We start from the raw sequence: 14860 nt of genomic DNA on the forward strand, positions 1-14860 counted from the left end.
GTAGACCAGGCTGGTCTCGAACTCACAGAGATCCGCCTGCCTCTGCCTCCCAAGTGCTGGGATTAAAGGCGTGCGCCACCACCGCCCGGCTTGAGCTATATTTTTTAACACATAAAGAATGGCTCGGTTTTGTTAGTTAATTTTACTTTGAAATGCCAAGTGACATTGTCATTTCTAGGCGACTAAACCTACACATAAAACAGTAGGACTAAATTTTTTGTTGTTTTCATTTATTTAGGCTAGCAATATGACGGCGGAAGAGACCGTGAATGTGAAGGAGGTGGAAATCATTAAGCTGATTTTGGACTTCTTGAATTCAAAGAAGCTTCATATTAGTATGCTGGCCCTTGAGAAGGAAAGTGGAGTCATAAATGGCCTATTTTCAGATGATATGCTTTTCCTGAGGTATGTTACATCATTACTATGAGGCTTACATGTAGCTCTTCTAAAGAAGAGCATTAATATGGTGGTATGTCTAATATGCTCATAAAAGACTGTAAGTATAATTGAATAATTGGTTTTTATTTCATGATGGAATGTTCACAGTGTAGAGTAATAGATCTGTAGAATGTTTTCAGTGGTAAGATGCATAGTCTTTGGAGTCACAGTGTTATCGTAGCAATTTAAAAAGTACTCAAGAAATCCAAGGCACTGGAAAGGTAAACATTTCTAAAATATGCATAAGGAGTACAAGGAAACAAATGCCATAAAATAAATTACAGAAATATATTCATTATTAAAAATAAAGAAAATTTACCACTACCTAGGAGTAATTGTGATTAACATATATGTATATATTTATAGACACGTACATATACATTTTAATATATAGTTAAGCTTTATATATGCGTATTTGTGTTATGCCTGAAAGTATGTCTGTGTACCATGTGCATGTGAAGGCTAGAAGAAGGTGTCAGATCCCCAGACCTGAAGTTAGAGATGCCATGTGGATGCTGGGAATTGAACCCTGGTCCTCCAGAAGAGCAGGCAGTACTTTTAACCACTGAATGATCTCTCCAGCCCCTCTTGTGTATATTTTTTTTTAAAATAGAAAATTTTCCAGGCATATATGTCTTCAGTCCCAGCACCTGAGAGGTAAAAGCAGGCATATTTCTGTGAGTTCCAGGCTAGGTTGGTCTACATTACTGGTTCTCAACCTTCCTAATGCTGCAACCTTTTATTACCGTTTCGGATGTTGTAGTGACTCCCAACCATAACATTATTTTTGTTGTTACTACATAACTGTGATTTTGCTACTGTTTTGAATCCTAATGTAAATATCTGATATGTGACCCCAAAGGAGTTGAGACCCACAGATTGAGAACCTCTGATCTATATAGTAAGTTCCAGGACAGCCAGAGCTAGACTGTCAAAAAAAAAAAAAAATTTGTTGTATCACAAGAATTCTCTGTGATTTCAAATATATATGTTAAAACTTTTCAATTTAGTCTCTTACTGCTTTACCCATATTTATTTATTTATCTATCTATCTATCTATCTATCTATCTATCTATCTATCTATCTATCTATTTATTTATTATGTATACAATATTCTGTCTGTGTGTATGGCCAGAAGAGGGCACCAGACTCCATTACAGATGGTTGTGAGCCACCATGTGGTTGCTGGGAATTGAACTCAGGACCTTTGGAAGAGCAGGCAATGCTCTTAACCTCTGAGCCATCTCTCCAGCCCTGCTTCACCCATTTTTAGATCATTGTTTCTAATTTTCTTAAATACTCTATTGAACAGTTTTTATATATGGCACTTTCTGTATTTTGAATTATTTAACTAGGGCACAATTCTTAGCAGGAGGGATTTTTCAAGGCAAGGGAAATTGCCATTTTTGCCACAGTGGAAAACTGAATATATCCTAAACTGGCTTGCATGGAAAAGAAAATTCCAAGCTCTTAGATAGAAATATATTTTATTTTAATGATTCCAAATATCCTTGAGAAGGTCTGTGTATTCTTGAAAGAAATACACTGTTCCTAATTCAGGAACATGGAGCTGAAAGGAGAACCAACGGTTTCTTATATGAGCTGTAGTGTACTAAACTTGTACTTTCCGCACCCCTGAGGAACCAGCTCTGAGCCTGTGCTCTTTCACCCTTGTCTTGCTTTCCCTCCTCCTCCTCTTATTTTGAGACAGGGTTTCTCTGTGTGTCCTTGGCTGTCCTGTGACTCGCTCTGTAGACCAGGATGTCCTCAAACTCAGAGATTCACCTGCCTTGGCCTCCCAAGTGCTGGGGTTAAAGATTTGCTCCACCATACTGGCTTGCCATTGTCTTTCAAGTGTTGATACCTCTGGAACTTAGTACTGGCCCCTGAGTCCTCTCCAGGAGCCTGCTGGCTTATGATAGAATTTTACTGGTCTGAGGTGAAATGCAAAGAATTACAGGATAGTAAGTTTTTATTAAATTAATGTATTCAGGGGCTGGAGAGATGGCTCAGAGGTTAAGAGCATTGCCTGCTCTTCCAAAGGTCCTGAGTTCAATTCCCAGCAACCACATGGTGGCTTACAACCATCTGTAATGGGGTCTGGTGCCCTCTTCTGGCATTCAGGCATACGCACAGACAGAATATTTTTTTTATTTTGCAGACAGAATATTGTATACATAATAAATAAATAAAAAAAAATTAATGTATTCATCTTAAAAATCTAACCTTTGAAATTGTGCCCTTTCTCCCTTTTTAAGATTAAAACATTCCTTTAACCCTAAGAGAGACATACACAGATCTAATCTACATGGGTAGTAGAAAAAGACAAGATCTCCTGAGTAAATTGGGAGCATGGGGACCTTGGTTGAAGGGAAGGGGAGAGGCAGAGAAGGGAGCAGAGAAAAATGTAGAGCTCAATAAAAATTAATAAAAAAAACCCATTTCTTTATAAAACTACTATTGATTGGTTATTAGTAGTCTTTAAGTAAAATGTTGGTAATCTTGTAAAAGTCCTTCTGCCCATCCTTTTTATAAATTTACTGTTATCATAAATCAATATTGAGAAATTTTTGTTGTAAAAGAATACTCTAATGTTAGAGGAATCAGGTTAATCTCATTATTTGCTTTAATGTCTGTTTTGTCATCTGCTCTATCAGCTGTTAGTGTGACCTGAATTGATTAGCATTCTGGGTTTTTCTTTATTTAGGCAGCTAATTCTCGATGGTCAATGGGATGAAGTTCTTCAGTTCATTCAGCCTCTAGAATGTATGGAAAAATTTGACAAAAAAAGGTAGGATTTTATTTTAAACTTTTGGTGTCTTGTCATTGGTAGCAGAACAATAAACACATTTAATGTAGCCTTCCTATGAAGCAGCACACTGCGTCCATAAGGATACATTACATAGTTACAGTTCTTGAAGTCTTTGCAAGTCTGAAATGCAGTTACTTAGTCGGTAGTATGTATGCAAAGAGATATCAGTACAGGCTTCAAGGATGTCTTCCTGCTCCCTCTTGGCCTTCATTGTTCAATGAGCAGTCAGCAGTAATTTGGGCCCTTATTCTCTTACTGTAACTATGTGTGTGTGTGGTGCCTCTGGAGATCAGAAGAGGATGCCAAATCCCCTGGAACTGGAATTACAAAAGTTGTAAGTGTCTGTGTAGAGCTGAACCTAGGTCCTTTGCAAGAACAGCATCTGCTCTTAACTAATGAGCTATCTCTCCAGAGCCCAGTTTTACTTAGAGTAACTTCTAAGTTTGTTTGTCAGATACTAGAAAATTATGTTTTTTAGGTTTATTTTAAAATAATAATTGATGCCTTTTAAAACATGTAATTATATGTGTATATATGTGCACATGTGCTTTCCTTAGTGTACATGTAGAGAGCAGAGGACAACTTATAACAATTGATTTTATCTTTCCACTATGTTGGGGTTTGGGGCTCAAACTTAGGTCTTCAGGTGTGTTAGCAAGCACCTTTACCTGTAGAGCCATCTTGCTGGCCCAATTTGATCAAACAAAATGGCTGGAGTGTTGCTCTAGCTCAGTGATAGACTGTGTGCCTGGTGCTGGGAAGAGGTGGCACACACCTTTAATCCTAGCACTCCTAGATAGAGACAGGAGGATTTCTGTGAGTTCGAGGACAGACCAGTCTACAAAACGAGGTCCAGGACAGTTAGGGTTACACAGAGAAACCCTGTATCAAAAAATACGGACAAACAAGCAAACAGAAAAAGATGGTGCACCGGGCACATGCAGAATCCTGGGCTTAGTCTGCAGTCCTACAGAAATCAAACTTTGCCTGTTGTGTTTCAGAAGCTGAGGTTTCTTCAAGATAGTGTCTTCTCATGTTCCTCCTTATCTACCTCCTGAGTCAGAATTTACAGATGGATGCTACTGCGGGTGAGATCATTCAACTTTTTAATCATTTTAATGTTTCTTCTTTCTTAGGTTTCGTTATATTATCCTCAAGCAGAAGTTTCTAGAAGCTTTGTGTGTTAACAATGCAATGTCTGCAGAAGATGAGCCCCAGCATGTAAGATTTTTATTCCTGAAGGTTTGCGCCCTAGTCTTGCTTTCAGTTATTTTATTCACTAAACCAGAAGGTTATTATCATGAGTTTTTAAAGTTTTATGAGCTGTGATGAAGCAAGATCTGTAGTTTTGCAATTGTGGTCCTATTAATCTATAGTCCTTTTAAACTTGCTGCGTGATTTAAATCAAGGTGCTATAGGACCACTTCAAGAGTATATTCTCCTCCTTTCAGGTAGGTTAGACCAGATTTGTGTATGTATGGGTGTGAGGTGTACCCATGTGTGTGCACATGGAGGAGGGAGAGTGCTCCCAAGGGTGTCCTCAGTTACCTTCTGTTGGGGAAGGATTATAGAGCCATCTCTCTATACACTCACTTCTTTAAAGACAGGGCCTCTGAATTCCAGGGGATTCAAGACCCTGTTCTGGCCTCCCGGGACACTGAGCACACATGTGGTGCACATACATGCATTCAGGCAAAACACTCATGCACCTAAAAGAAAAAAAAGACAGGTTCTCATGTAGCCCAGATTGGCTTTGAGAAGGCTAATAGCAGAGGAAGACCTTAAACTTCTGTAAGATCCTCCTGCCTCATATACAGCAAGCCAACATCAAACTAAACGGAGAGAGACTCACAGTGATCCCACTGAAATCAGGAACAAGACAAGGTTGTCCACTCTCTCCATATCTATTCAATATAGTTCTTGAGGTCTTAGCTAGAGCAATAAGACACCAAAAGGAGATCAAGGGGATATAAATCAGAAAAGAAGAAGTCAAACTCTATTTGCTCATGATATGATAGTTTACATAAGCAACTCCAAAAGTTCTACCAAGGAACTTCTACAACTCACAGATACTTTCAGTAATGTAGCAGGATACAAGATTAACTAAAAAAAAAAAAAAATCAGTAACCTTCCTATACACAGATGATAAATGGGCTGAGAAAGAAATCAGAGAAACATCATCCTTCACAATAGCCACAAATAACATAAAATATCTTGGAGTAACTAACCAAACAAGACTTGTATGACAAGAACTTTAAATCTTTTTTTTTTCTTTTTCGAGACAGGGTTTCTCTGTGGTTTTGGAGCCTGTCCTGGAACTAGCTCTTGTAGACCAGGCTGGTCTCGAACTCACAGAGATCCGCCTGCCTCTGCCTCCCAAGTGCTGGGATTAAAGGCGTGCGCCACCACCGCCCGGCTAAGAACTTTAAATCTTTGAAGAAAGAAATTGAAGAAGACACCAGAAAGTGGAAAGATCTCCAATGCTCTTGGGTAGGTAGAATTAACATAGTAAAAATGGCAATCTTTCCAAAAGCAATCTACAGATTTAATGCAATGCCCATCAAAATCCCAGCAAAATTCTTCACAGACGTCAAAAGAATGGTATTCAACTTCATATGGAAAAACAACAAAAAAACCCAGGGTAGCTAAAACAATCCTGTACAATAAAAGAATTTCTGGAGGCATCATAATCCCTGAGTTCAAACTCTACTACAGAGCTACAGTACTGAAAACAGCCTGATATTGGCATAAAAACAGACAGGAGAAACAATGGAACCCAATCAAAGACCTGGATATTAATCCACACACTTTCAAACACCTGATTTTTGACAAAGAAGCAAAAAATATCAAATGGAAAAAAGAAAGCATATTTAACAAATGGTGCTGGCATAACTAAATATCAATATGTAGAACAATGAAAATAGACCCATATCTATCACCATGCACAAAACTCAAGTCCAAATGAATCAAAGACTTTCAACATAAAGCTAGCTACACTGAACCTCACAGAAGGTGGGAAGTACACTTGAACACATTGGCACAGGAGACCACTTCCTAAATAGAACCCCAATAACACAGACACTGAGAGAAACTATTAATAAATGGGATCTCCAGAAACTGAAAAGCTTCTGTAAAGCAAAGGACATGGTCAACAAGACAAAACGACAGCCTACAGAATGGGAAAAGATCTTCAACAACCCCACATCAGACAGAGGTCTGATCTCCAAAATATACAAAGAACTCAAGAAATTGGTTATCAAAAGAACAAATAATCCATAAAAAAAAAATAGAGTACAGACCTAAACAGAGAATCCTCAACAGAGGAATCTCAAATGGCTGAAAGACACTTAAGGAAATGTTCAACATCTTTAGTCATCAGAGAAATGCAAATCAAAACAACCCTGAGATTCCATCTTACACCTATAAGAATGGCCGAGATAAAAAACACTGATGACAACTTATGCTGGAGTGGCTGTGTGGTAAAGGGAACACTCCTGCATTGCTTTTGGGAGTGCAAGCTGGTACAGCCCCTTTGGATGTCAGTGTGGTGATTTCTCAGAAAATTAGTAAACAACCGTCCTCAAGACTTAGCAGTATCACCTTTAGTTATATATCCAAAGGATGCTCAATCGTGCCACAAGGACATGTGCTCAACTTTGTATATATCATCTTTGTTTGTCATAGCCAGAACCTGGAAACAGCCTAAATGCCCCTCGACTAAAGAATGGATAAGGAAAATGTGGTACATTTACACAATGGAGTACTACACACCTGAAAAAAATGACATCTTGAAATTTGCAGGCAAATGGATGGAGCTAGAAAAAATCATTTTGATTTAGGTAACCCAGACCCAGAAAGACAATTACCACATGTAATCACTCATAAGTTGTTTTTAAACATAAAGCAAAGAAAACCAGCCTATAAATCACAATCCCAGAGAACTTAGACAACAATGTGGACATTAAGAGAGACTTACATAGATCTAATCTACATGAGAAGTAGAAAATACAAAAAGACAAGATCTTCTGAGTAAATTGGGAGCATGGGGACCTTGGGAAAGGATTGAAGGGGAGAGGCAGGGAGGGGAGCAGAGAAAAATATAGAGCTCAATAAAAATCAATAAAAAAAAAAGATCCCTCCTGCCTCTGCCCCCTGATGCTTCTTATTTTTATGTAAAGGATTAAATCTTGGCTAAATATTTTTTTAAATTTATTTATTTATTAAGGATTTCTGAGCCTAGACAGTTTGGATGCTCACCTTACTAGACCTGTATAGAGGTGGGTGGTCCTTGGGCTTCCCACAGGTCAGGGAACCCTGATTGCTCTTGGCTAAATATTTTATATTGCAGGATGTAGCACATCTTCAACATTTTCAGAGTTCATCAATATTTTAAAATCTTTATTATTTATTTTATTGGGGACATCATACACTCCATAGTGAAAGTATGTGGAGGTTGGTGGACAGCTTGCAGGACTCTTTCTACCATCTGGGTTACAGGGATCAAACTGAGGTTTATTGTTTGTTTGAGACAGAGTCTCACTTTGTAACTCTGTCTGGCTTGCAGCTCACTATTTAAACTAGGCTGTCCTCGAACTCAAGACTTCTGCTTGCCTCAGCCTCCCTAGTGGACATGGCTTTAATTCCACACCCTGCCTCCGAGCTGACTTTCAACTGATGGTCAGTCTCCTAAATGCTGAGTTTATGGGCATCAGCATCATGCCCTGGCTTCCAGATTGTTTTTTTAAAGAAATGCTTGGTTTTATGACTTAAGTTCAATACTATATAATATATTTGGATTAAAAAGTTAATTAAAAATTAAATTTTAAAAGTTTGTTATTTTAGTACAGGGGATTAAACTCAGTTTCTTACGTGTCTCAGGCAAGCATTGTACCAGCTGAGCTGTATCTCAAGTCCTGGGAAGTTTCATCTGTTTATTTTTGTGCAAATGGTATGTGTGCATGCATGAGTGTGTCTGTATGTCTGTATGTGTGTATGTATGTGTGTGTACACACGAGCGTGCATGTCCAAGCATTGTGGTAAGCATGGGATGTCTGAGAAAAATTTTGTCTTTCTTCTTCTGCTGTGGGTCTGTGGATTTAACATAGGCTATTAGACTTGTGTGCAAAGTGCTTTTCTCCCAGCCATCTTGTCAGCCAGAAAGTTACTTTAAAGAATTATTTTTATTTATGTGTAGATACATTTATCTGTGTGTGGTTATGTGCACATGTATGCAGATATCTGTGAAGGCCAGAAGTGAGCATTGGATTCCTTAGAGATGGAGTTACAAGTGGTTGTGAACTGCTGGACATGGATTCTCAGGTCAAAACTCAGGTCCTGTGAATGCACAGGAAAGCAATGCACACTTTTAACCACTGAGCCATCTCTCCAGCCTCCGTGTGTGTGTGTGTGTTTTAAGTCAATTTACATTTAGTTGTTACTGGTTTTTGTTTTTTAGAGACAGAATTTCTCTGTGTAACAGCTCTGACTGTTCTGGAACTCACTTTGTAGACCAGGCTGGCCTGAACTCACCAGAAATCTACCTGCCTCTACCTCCTGAGTGCTAGGATTAAAGGCAAGTTTACATTTTTGAGTTAGCCATATTCATAGCTAGCCTGGGTCACATACTGCCCCACATTCCCACAAGGTATTCAGTATGCACTTTGTTGTCAGTATCTCAGCTAAGCTTCTTTTTATGCTATTTCTGGTTTTTTGTAGTAATCAACTATAAATGTTTCCTTTTGTAAATTTTGCTTTCTATCCTCATATGAATTTATTCTAAGACAAGTTGAGACTGAGAAAATGGCTTTTGCATTTGGGACAAACCAAACCAATTTGTCAAACAAACTATTGATATCGTTTGGTTTTTACTTTTAGCTAAGCATGGTGGCTTTCAACTATGATCCCAGTATTCTTAAGACTGAGACAGGAGAAGCTTGAGTTCAAGGTTAGCCCGAGTTATGTGGAGGCCCTGTATCTAACCATATTAACAAAATGGAAGTAAATTAAACAGTTGGAAATTAGAATTTTAAATCTGAATTGATTTAGAATGTTAATTTTTGTAGGTAAAATTTTAATTTAGTAATTAACCAAATTCTTCATTTTTCAAGTTGTGAAAACATCATCAATTAAAAATTTTACACGTTCTACAAATTATATCTATGTTCTCTGGCACAAAAATTTATCTTTTATGCTCTCAGCTTTCACATTTCATTTAAAGTGATCAGTTGCCTTTCATCTGTTTTATAGTCATCCTTTATATTTTTTAGTTGGAATTTACCATGCAAGAAGCTGTCCAGTGTCTGCATGCTCTAGAAGAGTACTGCCCTTCTAAAGATGATTACAGCAAGCTCTGTCTGCTCCTCACTCTGCCTCGTCTGACCAATCATGCTGAATTTAAGGACTGGAATCCCAGCACTGCACGAGTTCATTGCTTTGAAGAGGTCTGTGTCATGGTCGCAGAGTTCATCCCTGCCGACAGGAAGCTAAGCGAGGCTGGTTTTAAAGCAAGTAACAATCGCTTATTCCAGCTCGTAATGAAGGGCTTACTTTATGAATGCTGTGTAGAGTTTTGTCAGAGTAAAGCAACGGGTGAAGAAATTACAGAAAGTGAAGTACTTCTCGGCATTGACCTCTTATGTGGCAACGGTTGTGATGATTTAGATCTGAGTTTATTATCTTGGCTTCAGAATCTCCCTTCTTCAGTCTTTTCTTGTGCATTTGAACAGAAAATGCTTAATATTCATGTTGACAAACTCCTGAAACCTACAAAAGCTGCGTATGCTGATCTCTTGACTCCTCTTATCAGCAAGCTTTCTCCCTACCCATCGTCACCGATGAGAAGACCTCAGTCAGCTGATGCCTATATGACTCGCTCCCTGAACCCTGCCCTGGATGGCCTCACGTGTGGATTAACCAGCCACGATAAGAGAATCTCAGATCTTGGGAACAAAACTTCTCCAATGTCACACTCCTTTGCTAACTTCCATTATCCAGGAGTACAAAACCTTAGCAGAAGCCTCATGCTTGAGAATACAGAATGCCACAGTATCTATGAAGAATCTCCTGAACGGTAGGCATTTGCTCATAAAAATTAGGAAATCGCCAGTTCTAAGTAGTCTATAGTGTTCATGCAAATGCTCTTGGTGTTCAGCACTTTATAGTTTTAAGAATTTTAGGTTTACATTTAAAATTAGCTTATAAAGTAATGGGTTTCATGGAGGCACACATGTTTATATATACATGCCATTATTACTTGGTTCTGATTTGTCTCCTTCTCTGTGCCCCCATCCCCTGCCCACTTCTGACTGGCTCCTCCTCTTCCCTCAGACCCTTTTACATGTTCATGCACGTGTGTTCCATTTCCCTCTCTTTTCTCCCTCTCCTTAAGATATCTTCCTCCCCTGTCTAGTTTCATGACCTAAACATACACCATATTCATAAATATAATTGTAAATATAGGTCCTTCATATGATTGAAAATGAGGTATTTGTGTTTCTGGTCTGGTTTATTTAGTCTAACACAATCATTTCCTGTGTATCCATTTTCATACAGATGTCATTATTTCATTTTCTTTATGATGGGTTAAAATCTCATTGTGAACTCCAACTTGCCCGGCAAGTTTGGGGGACAACCAATTGCTATATTATAGGCCCCGTATATTGGAGGGAATACATGCCTGGTACTAAGCCTATGACTGGGAAGGTTCTAGGCCCTAGAGGAGAGTGTATTACAGGTGTTTTGCTAAATGGACATCCAATCAAAATGCCCTCTACATATTTATATTTACACTCATAGAAGAGTGCTGCTCTTAGCCTGGGTCAGGAAAGCTTCTTTTAGCAGAGGATGACAGTTATATAGCCAAAGTACTGAGAATAAATGGTTGTTGAGTGCTTAGTTCTAAAGGAAACATCTGTACCTCCTTCAGGGCCAGCAAACATCCACAAAGGTGTGTGTGTGTGTGGGGGGGTGAGTTATTAAGTTAATGGTGGAGAGGAGCATCAGGAAACACTTTTCTGGAAGTGGCATGGCCATTCCAAACACCAGCTCATAGCAGTTGTGCTTACCTGTGGGATTAGGAGGGGGACTGGTTGAGGAGAAGCAAGTCAGCAGGAGAGGGAAAGGAATAAGAGAGGTAATTGGGGCTGAAGATGATCACTGGCATTCTATATAACATCAGAAATAAAAATTATCAAAAATATATTATATAATGTAAAGGAATAAATAAAGTGGCCATAAAACATCCCACTGTGTGTATGCTGTACATTTTCTTTACCCACTCGTTTGCTGGTAGTCACCCAGATCTGCCCATCTCCTCACTGTTGTGAATTGAACAGTGTGCAGAAACATGGCTGTGCAGGTATCTCTGTGATGTGTGGACCAAGAACTTTTGGTACATCCTTGTGAGTAGTATGGATGGGTTACCTGGTAGTTATAGTTATAGCTTTTTGAGAAAACTCCATCTTGATTCCCGTAGTGGCCACACAAGTTCAAATTCTCACCAGCAATGAATTATGGGTTCTTCCATGCCAGCTTTAGTCATTGTTTGTTTTCTTGATGATAGCCATTCTAACTGGAGATGAGGTAGAATCTCAGTTTTAATTTGCATTTCCCTGATTATTAAGGACATTGAACACTTTGTATAATATTTATTGACTATTTGAATGTCTTGTTTTAAGAATTATCTGTTCAGTTATTAGCTCATTTATTGATTTGATTAGGTTTTTTCTTTAGTGTTTAATTTTTGCAGCTTCTTCTATATTCTAGATATTATTCCCTTGTTTGATTTATAGTTGGAAGAACTTTTTCCCAGTCTCTGTGCTCTGCAGAAGCTGTTTAATTTCATGTAACCTCCTTTTTCTAGTTCTTGAGATTATTTTCTGTGTGGTTAGAGACCTTTCACAGGTCTCTTCTGTATATATCGTATTATATTTTGCCTATTTGTTTTCCTTTAAATGTTTCAAATTGTATATAAGGGCTTTGATCCACTTTGAATTGGTCTTTGTGCAGGATGAGACATGATTTCTAAATTCATCTAAATGTGAAAACCCAGTTTCCCAATGCCATTGATAAAGAGGATGTCTTTTATCCAACATATGTTGGCACCTTTGCCAAAACTTAGGTAGCTGTAGCTAAATGGGTTTATTTCTGGGTTTTCTGTCTAGTTTCATGCTGATACCATGCTTTTTTTTAAAAACCATTGTTCTCTGTGTGGTGGCACTTACTTTATCATGGTTGTTAGTAATTTATAGAAGTCTGGTAACGAATATTCTTACACATGCACACATAGTAGTCAGAAGGAGAAGCTCCAAGGCAAAGGTTGCCTTTGTGACAATGACTGTCTAATGTTGCCTTCCTGATCCCTACAACTGTGTTTCGATATATCTGCTGCCTAGAGAGATCAGTGCTGTGTAATTTAACTTCGGTAGTTGTTTCCATGGTGTTTTGTAGCAACAGATAAATCTGTGTATGTGTCTGGTGTTCAACATCTTCAGATGACATTTTTCTTTTCTTCCTCTCTTCCTTGCTTCTTTCTTCCTTGCTTCTTTCTTCCTTGCTTCTTTCTTTCTTTCTCTCTCTCTCTCTCTCTCTCTCTCTCTCTCTCTCTCTCTCTCTCTCTCCCCTTCCCTCCCTCCCTCCCTCCCTCTTTCTTTTGTTTTCTTTTTTATTTCTCTTTTTTTATTTTGAAACAAGGTATGTAGCTTTGGCTGGCCTGGAACTAACTCACTGTGTAGAGCAGGCTCTCTTCAAACTCATGGAGACCACGCCTCTGCCTCCTAAATGCTGGGATTAGAGGTGTGCATCACCACACCTGGGTCACTGTTAACATTATTTGAGATTTATGTAAAGCAGTTAGTGTTTTTTTGTTTTTTATTTATTTTTGGTTTTTCGGGACAGGGTTTCTGTGTAGCTTTGGAGCCTGTCCTGGAACTAGTTCTTGTAGACCAGGCTGGCCTCGAACTCCCAGAGATCGCCTGCCTCCAAGTGCTGGAATTAAAGGTGTGTGCCACCACCACCCGGCGCAGTTAGTGTTTTAAAAGAATATTAGGAACAACCTGACATAAAATTCCCAAATTATTTCAGTAAAAAGATATTTATTAAAAATGTGGAAAGATAGGCTAGGTATGATGATGCGCGCCTGGAATCCCAGAACTCAGGAGGCAGAGGCAGGTAAATCTCTGAGTTTGAGGTCAACCTAATCTACACAGCAGGTTTCATGATACAAAGGGCTATGCAGAGAAACCCTGTCCCAAAAATATAAATAAAAATATATTAAACAATTTTAAGTAATTTTTTAAAGAAGTGGAAAAATCTATTTTGCTTTTTATGATCAGTATAAATAAGCCAAAGAAGTCTCTTACTAAAATCTAAAGTCTTAAAACTAAAGAAACATATGAGAGGGAAAACAAATATTTGAGCAACAAAATCACAGTTCATGTTTCATAAAGAGAATGTAGGTATGAAAGCCTCCAGACTGTCTAGTTTGTACATGTGTCTGGACCACAAAGAATGAAAATGAATTTCCCAAAAACACATACTACTGATACTATGTTAGAGACCCTGCTTCCTGAGTAAACGTTTGTCATATCTTGGCGTGACAGTACACGCCTGCAGCTGTGGTGTGTGGGAGCCGAGGATCGTGGCAGTACACGCCTGCAGCTGTGATGTGTGGGAGCCGAGGATCGTGACAGTACACGCCTGCAACTGTGGTGTGTGGGAGCCGAGGATTGTGGCAGTACACGCCTGCAGCTGTGGTGTGTGGGAGCCGAGGATCATGGCAGTACACGCCTGCAGCTGTGGTGTGTGGGAGCCGAGGATCTCTTGAACTTAGAAGTTTGAGACCACATAGCAAGACCTTGTCTCAGAAACAAACACATCCTCTCTAAGCATGTTCTGTATTTTGAAAACATTTTATATAGTTAAGAAAGATACCTAATTTTGTATAATTAATAAACAATAAACCCTTAATATACTTTTTAATGCAAGAAAAATTCCTCTAAAATGTATTTTAAGCCCATCTCTGCTTTTTCTATTTTTTTGGAAGAAGCGATACACCTGTTGAGGCCCAGCCGCCTGTCAGCAGTGAACCCACGTGCCAGGGTTCAGGTTTTGAAAAAGAGCCTGCAAATGGAGCACAGAATCCAGTGCCAGCTAAACAAGAAAAAAATGAGGTAATATTTACTGAGTGTAATGTGCCTCAAAGTTGTTCTCTTTGTAAAAGTTAATAGGATTTCTTATATAAAATGTGAAAGACTTTTATATTAGGGAGTAGTACAGAGATTTTAGATATTCTCATTATTGGCTCATTTTCTGGTTTCTCTTCAAAGAATTTATAGTATGTTTAGTTGTCGTCATGTATTTTATAAGTAGAGGAATTTATTAAAAATCTAAAATGCCACGTATTTCATGACTCAAATAATTGAATTTACAGTAAATTTTCATTTTAAAGACATTCTATATTTGTGTTTAATGAATAATAATATATAATAGTGATACTTTTTTTTTTGGTTTTTTTTTAAATTTATTTATTATGTATACAATGTTCTGTCTGTGTGTATGTCTGCGGGCCAGAAGAGGGCACCAGACCTCATTATAGATGGTTGTGAGCCACCA

General features: G+C 38.4%; 1 protein-coding gene across 8 annotated transcripts in view; it reads left to right on the plus strand.

Moving 5' to 3' along the window:
• Wdr47 (WD repeat domain 47) overlaps nt 1-14860 on the plus strand; it is a 53161-nt gene that overhangs the window by 14888 nt on the left and 23413 nt on the right. For 3 of the 8 annotated variants that reach the window (XM_026789626.1, XM_026789623.1, XM_026789625.1), the window contains exons 2-6: nt 239-405; nt 3146-3229; nt 4387-4492; nt 9517-10319; nt 14292-14418. In XM_026789626.1, coding sequence (XP_026645427.1) covers nt 248-405; nt 3146-3229; nt 4387-4492; nt 9517-10319; nt 14292-14418 — 1278 coding nt within the window. In that variant the 5' untranslated portion in view covers nt 239-247. The remainder of the gene's footprint in view (nt 1-238; nt 406-3145; nt 3230-4386; nt 4493-9516; nt 10320-14291; nt 14419-14860) is intronic. The other 5 variants (XM_026789627.1, XM_026789630.1, XM_026789628.1 and 2 more) reach the window with 3 other exon arrangements.

This window comes from Microtus ochrogaster, unplaced genomic scaffold (genome assembly GCF_000317375.1).
Source record: "Microtus ochrogaster isolate Prairie Vole_2 unplaced genomic scaffold, MicOch1.0 UNK25, whole genome shotgun sequence".
Lineage (NCBI taxonomy): Eukaryota > Metazoa > Chordata > Mammalia > Rodentia > Cricetidae > Microtus > Microtus ochrogaster.